This window comes from Coregonus lavaretus (genome assembly GCF_964263955.1).
Source record: "Coregonus lavaretus genome assembly, contig: HAP1_SCAFFOLD_1875, whole genome shotgun sequence".
Taxonomy (NCBI): domain Eukaryota; kingdom Metazoa; phylum Chordata; class Actinopteri; order Salmoniformes; family Salmonidae; genus Coregonus; species Coregonus lavaretus.
Window position 1 is genome coordinate 1 of NW_028165406.1, and position 10000 is coordinate 10000.

The 10000-nt window shown below is 43.9% G+C and overlaps 1 protein-coding gene and 1 long non-coding RNA gene across 2 annotated transcripts in view; one reads left to right on the forward strand and one right to left on the reverse strand.

Annotated features, from left to right (window-relative positions):
- Positions 1-2788: 2788 nt before the first annotated feature.
- On the forward strand, positions 2789-6047 carry LOC311115899. The gene is made up of 2 exons (XR_014611323.1): positions 2789-5787; positions 5856-6047. It is a non-coding gene; the product is annotated as an uncharacterized lncRNA (long non-coding RNA).
- Positions 4087-10000, reverse strand: part of aacs (acetoacetyl-CoA synthetase) — a 66529-nt gene continuing 60615 nt past the window's right edge. The window contains exons 13-18 of the mRNA XM_084191021.1: positions 9615-9728; positions 9180-9305; positions 8175-8244; positions 7854-7912; positions 7391-7593; positions 4087-6666 (exon numbers count right to left, since the gene is read on the reverse strand). Coding sequence (XP_084047147.1) covers positions 6523-6666; positions 7391-7593; positions 7854-7912; positions 8175-8244; positions 9180-9305; positions 9615-9728 — 716 coding nt within the window. The 3' untranslated portion in view covers positions 4087-6522. The remainder of the gene's footprint in view (positions 6667-7390; positions 7594-7853; positions 7913-8174; positions 8245-9179; positions 9306-9614; positions 9729-10000) is intronic.

The window sequence follows — 10000 nt, forward strand, 5'->3', positions numbered from 1 at the left end:
TTACAATGTTGCGCAAACCATAAACCCGGTCCCCGAATCAACTCTAGAATATCATGCCCGGGCTGAAAAATCTACTTTTTCACATTACGTTTTTTTTGTGGGGCAGGATAATTACGAAGCGGCAACTCGAATGAACTTTGATCGCTTTTATTAGAATTTTTACATTGCAAAAAGTGAAAAAAAAATTTCATGCCACGTGAGGGACCTGATCCGGCCAAATATGTTCCAGAACAAAACAGTCCCCCCCCTTTTCTGCGTTCTCTCCACAGGACCGAGTAGTGAGTAGCCAGCGAGCTGAAGGGTTTGGGGTGGATTCCTGAGAGGGATTGAGCGCCTTTTCACTGCACAGCCACTACTCTGTCCTGGAGAGGGGTGGTTATCTTTTTGTTTAGAATTATTTTGCTTAGTATAACCATTATGTTCGGAATTTCTATATTGAATAAATCATCTAAAATGGATGTTTAAAAAGTTAAGAGAATTTAAAAATGCATTCTATGCTGTGGAAATGTTCATGTTTAAAAGATGTATCATGTTTTTGTTTTTTTGCACCTTATGTGTGGAATGATCTCTAAAGCGCTCTAAAATGTATACTCCACCTCTTCTGATTTGCATTGCTCTTCTCCTGCAACAGTCTTTTCCCCGCTTGACATCCATGTAAACATTATACCAGAGAGAAGAAGACATCCATGTAAACATTATACCAGAGAAGAAGACATCCATGTAAACATTATACCAGAGAAGAAGACATCCGTGTAAACATTATACCAGAGAAGAAAACATCCATGTAAACATTATACCAGAGAAGAAGAAGACATCCATGTAAACATTATACCAGAGAAGAAGACATCCGTGTAAACATTATACCAGAGAAGAAGAAGACATCCATGTAAACATTATACCAGAGAAGAAGAAGACATCCCATGTAAACATTATACCAGAGAAGAAGAAGACATCCATGTAAACATTATACCAGAGAAGAAGACATCAATGTAAACATTATACCAGAGAAGAAGACATCCATGTAAACATTATACCAGAGAAGAAGACATCCATGTAAACATTATACCAGAGAAGAAGACATCCATGTAAACATTATACCAGAGAAGAAGACATCCATGTAAACATTATACCAGAGAAGAAGACATCCATGTAAACATTATACCAGAGAAGAAGACATCAATGTAAAATGAACAGCTTCCCACTGTGCAGACACCTAGAACAGAGATTGCATGTTAAGCACGGGCAATTTACAGAAGAGCATGCGTTTAACATTTCAATCAGATTGGGATATTGTTAAGGTGATAGGAAAACTTGACACACCGTATCTGCCGGTGGGTGACCCACACCCGCCTCCTCTCTTTCTCAATAGGGCACCGAGCAAGCTCCAAATGGAACGTGTGTATTTGCCTGTCCTACTGCTACAAATGACAGCATTAACATGGAGAGAGCGTCCCCTGATCTTTTGAAGCCCATCCTGTTCATCCTGCCTTTTTGATCACAGTGTCTGTCAGGAGCAAAAAAAGAACAGAAGCGAGAGGGAAAGAGAGGTAGATTAATCATATTTGAGATTGCACAGGCAAGATTGGCTGAGCGTCATGATTCCTTCCAATTTATTTCCGGATGTGGTTGTGCTGTCACTGGCATCGCCTCGTCGAGATGCATCCTGCACCTTTCCGTCGGAGCTCTGTGGGAGGTGTAGAGAGGCCGCCCATCCAGCTACGGTCTGAATCGTCCCGTTTCTCAATCTGTCGATTAGAATTTTAAACACATAGCCAAGATATCCGCCCCCCGCTGTGCGCACGACATGCCATTTCAAAACAAACTGGATACTTATCCTCTAATAAGCAGGTGAAAAGAACTCATGCTAATAAAGAGATTAGGCCTGTAAGAACGAATAGGCCTGAAATAATAGCAAAGCATAACATCACTTTCAATAATGAAATAACATATTGTCTGGTGTGTGTGTGTGTGGTGTTTCAGGGGATGGGGTACTGTGACAGCAAAACGTCGCAGTTGTACAATGGCTAAACAAAGACATGTTTTATGGGGACTTTTATTTTATAAACCTCTTTCCATTGGTGTTGAATAAATGTGTGAATGATGGTGTGTTATGAATGCTTGTCTATACCCCCTTCAAGTAAAATGTTACCAGTGTGTGTGTGTTTGGTTTTAGTATCCTTGTGAGGACCAATAGTCCTCAGAGACATTTTACCGGTCCCCACAAGGAAAAGGGCTATTTTAGGGTTAGGGTTAGAATTAGGGGTTGGGGATAAGGTTAAGGGTTAGGGAAAATAGGATATTCAATGGGAATCAATTGTTTGGTCCCCACTAGGATAGTATAACAAACGTGTGTGTAAATGTAATTGCATTTCTGTCAACCAAAATTCAAATTTCAATGAAATTGAGTGACTGTCATAGAATTAGATTAATTATATAAAATGAAACTATTAGAAATCAGATTCTATGGCATATACTGCTCATGTCATTGGATATGAATGTGTGCATGTGTGTTTGTATTGTAATATGTATGTGAAGGTATATATATTGTGTTTCTATGAACTGTACCTCACTGAACACGGCCCTGGCTGCTCCTGTGGAAATCCTCTACATGTTGAGGTGGCACACTGAGTCACATGCTGCGTCTACAGTATCCCAGTAGACTGTAGCGGAATCAAAGTGAACACAGCTTTAATACATCAGTTAAAGATACACTATTTGCGGAGGCAAAAAGGTTCTGTATAACCTCTTTAATGTATCATTCTGTCAAATCAACAAGCCAGTCAAAATACTCATTCTTGTGTTCATTTGACATAGAATGACCCTAGTACGAGATCCATTGGACAGTGAAGGAATCCTTATTTGCTGTCAGGGAAATCCATGACCTGTGGGGTTGTGGTTGTGCAATTTCCTTAACCGTCATCTGGGGGTTGTTTTATTGACCGATCTTTTCATCACAAAGAACGTCTCATGCGTCGCAGCAATCAATCATGGGATTGGACACTATTTAGATCCTCTGTGTACCTGTGTCATTTCCCTGTGCTCCATCCCCCTCCGATATGACACTGATGAAGGACTGAAGCAGCCCTGTGCTCCATCCCCCTCCGATATGACACTGATGAAGGACTGAAGCAGCCCTGTGCTCCATCCCCCTCTGATATGACTCTGATGAAGGACTGAAGCAGCCCTGTGCTCCATCCCCCTCCGATATGACACTGATGAAGGACTGAAGCAGCCCTGTGCTCCATCCCCCTCAGATATGACACTGATGAAGGACTGAAGCAGCCCTGTGCTCCATCCCCCTCCGATATGACACTGATGAAGGACTGAAGCAGCCCTGTGCTCCATCCCCCTCCGATATGACACTGATGAAGGACTGAAGCAGCCCTGTGCTCCATCCCCCTCCGATATGACACTGATGAAGGACTGAAGCAGGAACAGGGGTGTGGAGAAACAGCACTCCTCCACTGAAACAGCACTCCTCCACCATTTAAAGCAGCTTTGCCTTTTGATGCATCAACAATTTATTTTTATTTTTATGTCCTGCAAGGTTTTATACCTTTTGCTCTGTGGAGCCATACAAAAAAATTAAAAAAATAAACTTGGATTCCTGATGCCATGTCACCCTCCTTCAACCTTCTAGGCCAAGGGGAGCCAACGTGTGTGAAAAAAATAAAAAAATAATGCACTCACTAACTGTAAGTTGCTCTGGATAAGAGAGTCTGCTAAATGACTAAGATGTAAAAAATGTGTGTACAAACAACTGCCTGGCAGGACCAAGCCAGCATCAGTCTACAATTCAAGTATCCTTTAAGTGCCTGTTAGTTGTGATGGTCGGTGAATGTTTGCATGACATAATTAATATCGAATGACATGAATTCTCCAAAAGGAAAAATATATTTTTTTAAAGGATCCCTCATTCTCAAGGATCCCCCATATTTAAATACATTTTCATTTGAGATACCTGAATGCATAAACATGAAATTATACAGTTTGTACAGTTCTGGTGCTAAGAGAATATTATTTTCCAATAGTGGTGTTTGACAAGGGTATTTCGCTTTGAAACTGAGTCATGACATGCAATGGTGATGAAATCAAGTTGTTACATTTTATTTGATCAAGTTGGTGCTGTATTGAATAGAATATGCATCTTTGTCCATTGATTGGTTACAGGGACGATGCAAAGTAGTGCATGATACAACACATTACATATCCTTACATATATATTCATATACTGTATCACAAAGTCAATGCCACATTCATCATACATGGAGCAATACAATTATGTTAACGCAAAAAAAACACATTAAATTAAAAAAGGCTGTACCTTTAAAATATACGAATCAAAAAACAGACTAGAGATGATCTGAGGGCAATCAAATAGACATAACGTGATTTTTTTTGTATTGGAGGAAGGTCTTGTACAAAAAAAAAAAAAAAAAGAGACAACAGATTAAAGAAGACTAAATGGAATATTCCCAAATGACACACTATACTCTTCAGTGACCTATGGGCTGGTCAAATGTAGAGCACTATATAGGGAATAGGGTGGCATTTGGAATGCAGAAGAGATAATGAATGTTTTGTAACCTAAGTGCTTAGTTGATTCCCTAAACAGGGAATAAAAAACTCCTGTAGTAAAAACATGAAGCTCCTTCCCCCCCCCCCCCCCCCCCCCCAACTCTCGGTTTGATCCGACTTTCCCTTTGATCAGATGAACAACATACTGTCTTTGGGGGGGCCGCAGAGAATGAAAGCGTTCGCGCCTGTGGGGACTGGGCAAAAACAGAAGACACGTGTGTCTTAAACCAAAGCCAGTCTCCGTCGAGGACACTTTGGACTGATGTCCATATCAGTGACTGTCGATGATGTTGTCCAATTTGTCGCGAAAATGCGCTGACGAGGAAAAATGTTTGTTGACATGCGGCTTGATTGAATCATATAATGCTGTAAATGTGTGGTGAATGGTTGAAATTGCGAGCCCTCTTTTTGTACTGCGATGATGGGTCAGTTTTATAAGAAAAACAGATGATTTGACTGTTTTATGCAGAATTAGTGCAGTGATTGGTCAAATTTGCAAGCCCTCGCATAATATGCAGGGAAATTGTTGATTTAGCAAAAAACGTGCGATTGCGGAATCCTGGAGGGACTGCTCAATGCTCAGTCTGAATGAATTCAGTGGAGCATCCTTCAAGCAACAGGGTGAACTAAGGGGTTCAATACAACCTAAACGGTATGATACATGGGAGCCCCAGAGGACATTGGGGACATACTAAAACACACCATTGAACAGGTAGGCTTCGGGCTACACTGAGGGAAGTTGAAGGAATTACATTACAATAAGCACAGGCTCAATGGTTATTTGGGATATTGTTAAAGGACTACAAGCCCATCACCACCATTAAGAGTGTTTAACTGAGGTGATTTCATGGCTCACCACAACAAGAGATATGTATAGCTGTTTGGAGACGTGCATCTAAACACGTGTAGTTAGTTTAGAGTAAAAACACAACTAAAAATCTATTTTAGGAGTTAAACAACAAACCCTTAAGAGTATAATACCAGCGCTTATCTGTGACCGCCGTAACACCAGGAAGACTCCAGGAAGACTCCAGGGGGCTCGTTAATTGCCTAAAGTCTGCTGTGTCGTTCATCACACAGCCATTTCATTGGTCATTTGGCAGAGAGTGTCTCTCTTCCACCCACTGAGGAGCTGCCATGAATACGGGCAAATAAGAGTTATAATAGCCGTTTGTGTGGGCGGGACTAGAAGGTGGGCGGGACTAGAAGGTGGGCGGGACTAGAAGGTGGGTGGGACTAGAAGGTGGGCAGGACTAGACGGTGGGCGGGACTAGAAGGTGGGCGGGACTAGAAGGCGTTAAAGAAGTGGTAGGGGATGCTATTTTTTTTTAGCTCTGTTTTGAAGATTGACTGGCTGTGTTCACAATTTAAAAAGGAAACAGTAGGTTAAAATGCCTTTTTTGATGTTGAATGTCAAAATGATCTTTCAACACACCCACTCCCTCGTCCCTTTATAGCAATAAAGCTATTTTAAAAATGCAACGTTCTCTTAAACACCTGGGTCCTATTGGCAGGTCCATACTTACTTACCTCCACTTTATCATAATGAGATAGGCCACGTCGTTAACACTGATAACACTAGAACAACAACAGTGAGAAGCAAATCTCCAGTCCCGTAAAGAGGAACAGTGTACACATTTACACAAGCCAGAGCAAAGGCATTCCCTAAAGGGCAATGGGGGATGTCAATGTTAGTACGTCGCATTTTTCTGGATTCCTTTTTTTTCTTTTTTGGGTCAGTCCTGAACCCAGAGGGAACCAATGGGATGGCCGTGTAAGGAGGTCACTGAAGAGTTAAAGGAGGAAGAGAAGCCAGGGCCACCATTCAATGGCCGGTACCTAATGGCCCAGCTCCTCCCCTCTTCAATGGACAAGAGTTCAAGAGTTTCTGCGGAAACTATTTTTTTTGTTGTTTTGTTTTTGTCATGTGTACTGTGGAAGTTCTCAGAAGTTCTGGAGCTCTAGCTCTGGCAGGTTCTTGTAGAGGTCAAGGGAGTCCGGGTTGGAGAAGGCCCCTCGCTGGGTCACCTCCCTCCCAGCGATCACCTGCTTCACAGCCACCTCCACCTTCTTCCCACTGAGGGTGTACTAGAGAAAGAGATAGAGAGACAGAGACAGAGACAGAGACAGAGACAGAGAGAGAGACAGAGAGAGAGAGAGACAGAGACAGAGACAGAGACAGAGACAGAGACAGAGACAGAGACAGAGACAGAGAGAGACAGAGACAGAGACAGACAGAGACAGAGACAGAGAGAGACAGAGACAGAGAGAGACAGAGACAGAGAGAGACAGAGACAGAGAGAGACAGAGACAGAGAGAGACAGAGACAGAGACAGACAGAGACAGAGAGAGACAGAGACAGAGACAGACAGAGACAGAGACAGAGACAGAGACAGAGACAGAGAGAAACACACAGGGTCAGGGAACGTCTACATGTATCAAGCCTCTCCGAGTAGGAGTGCAGTTCCCACCCTTGTCCATGTGACATAAAAGGCAAAACGGATCCTAAATCATCACCTCTAACTCCGAGACAGTTTATGAATACAGCCCCAGCGATGTGGTAGAACGTAACAGCACTTACAGGCCTTTTTAGTTTGGGGGGGGTGGGAGTGCTTTTATTTGTCCTGGTACAGACTTGTACAATAAGAAATGTGTAAGCATGACTCTCCGCCCATCATCTGGAAGTGTTTACCCACATAAGTGTGTCTAACGTTAGGGTTCTTTTTTTATTCAATTGCTCTCTTTGGGTGCACTCTTTGCTCAGTGTGACTACATGAACACATTGAAAATGACGATAGGAGAATGTTCTTACAGGAATGTCTCTGGTCTCCAGGAGCAGTGCCGGTACGTGGCGTGCCGAGAGAGCTTTCCGGATGGCTCCGCGAATTTTTTGTACCAGCTCCGGGCCGAAGGACTGGTTGGGTGTCATCTTGAGGAACAGGATCACTCTCTCCTCGCCGTCCCCGCTGTACTGTGGAACGCAAAGGCTGTCGGACACTTCCTCAAAGGCCTCCACTGGATACAAGATGAGAACAAAAGCGTACACATTTTGAAGATCTGACAGATTGGCTGATACTTCAGGATTAGTAGCAGATATTGGCTGCGTCCAAAAATGGCACCCTATTCCCATTGGGCTCTGGTCAAAAGTAGTGCACTATGTAGGGAACAGGGTGCCATTTTGTGATGCAGCCAATCATATCAATGATGACTAGCTAATGAGGAAAAAACTGCTGTCACTCCAAACCCTTTATGGGTAAGAAACACCCATAGCTCACCAATGTTGTAGATCTCGGAGCTCCCAAAGCGCACGCCGTTGGGGTTCAAAGTTCCATCGCTGTGATTGAGACAAGAACGTAATGAAGGTGACCAAACAAAAACTATGGTGGCGTAGTCGTTTGTCTCCTGGGGTAATTAGTAAGTGTCGGAATGAGCGAATGGCTGTATTCGAAGAGCATCAACTGTGTGATGCATTGTGGGTAAATTGTGACAGACTGTCTGATCTACACATGACAATGAGTAGTTAGGCCCATGAACGGCGTAAGGCCATTTGTAGATCAGTCAGTTGGCTGTAGTGTGGAACAAGCCCAATGACTCACCTTCTGCCAAGCATGACTATTCCTCCTGTGTTTGGGTTGATTTTACAGTAGTCACCGTGGGCCCAAACACCTGCAGAGGAGCACGCATGTTAGTAAGCTGAGCCGGATAGTGATCATCTACAGACTACTTTAAAATGGAGATAGCCCTCGATGGTGCTGAGCATGCTGTCACAGAAGTGGACATTGCAAAGATAGAGATGTACTAGAGAGCTCATCTCCTATGGGCAGGACTGACCTGGGAAGGAGGAGAAGCTCTATCTATCTCTATGGACAGGACTGACCTGGGAAGGAAGAGAAGCTCTATCTCTATGGACAGGACTGACCTGGGAAGGAAGAGAAGCTCTATCTATCTCTATGGACAGGACTGACCTGGGAAGGAAGAAAAGCTCTATCTATCTCTATGGACAGGACTGACCTGGGAAGGAAGAGAAGCTCTATCTATCTCTATGGACAGGACTGACCTGGGAAGGAAGAGAAGCTCTATCTCTATGGACAGGACTGACCTGGGAAGGAAGAGAAGCTCTATCTATCTCTATGGACAGGACTGACCTGGGAAGGAGGAGAAGCTCTATCTATCTCTATGGACAGGACTGACCTGGGAAGGAGGAGAAGCTCTATCTATCTCTATGGACAGGACTGACCTGGGAAGGAGGAGAAGCTCTATCTATCTCTATGGACAGGACTGACCTGGGAAGGAGGAGAAGCTCTATCTATCTCTATGGACAGGACTGACCTGGGAAGGAAGAGAAGCTCTATCTCTATGGACAGGACTGACCTGGGAAGGAGGAGAAGCTCTATCTATCTCTATGGACAGGACTGACCTGGGAAGGAAGAAAAGCTCTATCTATCTCTATGGACAGGACTGACCTGGGAAGGAAGAGAAGCTCTATCTATCTCTATGGACAGGACTGACCTGGGAAGGAGGAGAAGCTCTATCTATCTCTATGGACAGGACTGACCTGGGAAGGAGGAGAAGCTCTATCTATCTCTATGGACAGGACTGACCTGGGAAGGAGGAGAAGTAAGCCTTGTGGTATTTGCTCCCATTCTCGTCGTTCCAGAAGTAGGTGGGCTGACAGGGGATTGGCTTCAGACACACCAGCTCTCCACTCTCCCCCCACACTGGCTTTCCTGAGGGAGGGAAACACACGTCATCAAGCACCCGATCGTCCCACACTGGGGATACCATTTACAATGATACAAGGTGAATGACCATAGAGCAGGGTTCCCCAACTGGCGGGTCGAATATGGCCATATGATTTTGTTTTAGTCAAATATTATATCCGTTTGGGCTTCTCGTGGTCAATTTGAAGTCTACAAATTATTTGTAATTATGTTCCAGCCCCCCCCCCCCCCCGACCATCCGCTCAAAGAAAAATCTGCGACTGAATTTAGCTGATGATCCCTGATATAGAGGGAGGGATGGTCAATAACACTCACCATCACAGCTCCAGGCCTCCACAGCCATGCCCAGGTTCCGCGTCTGAATCTCTCCCCTGTACACGGGGACCGTCACGTTCTGGCCCATGAAGCAGGACACAATGTCTGTTCCACCTTCACACACACACAAAAAAAAAAACATACTACGTTTTTATTTTTATTTCACGTTGGATGATCAACGTAGCTAATAGGGTCAGGGTTATGTGTAGTGAATTCAGTAAGGTGATGTGCGACAGACGTAGTATTGTAAAGTGTGATATGGTGTGGGATGGTGTTGTGGTGCTGGCTTTTACAGTAGTACAGTTCCGCAACATGGAGCCAATCTACGGTACATTGAGTGTATTCCCACCCACCCCCTTTTATCTGTGGGTGATATGCCCCTCTCT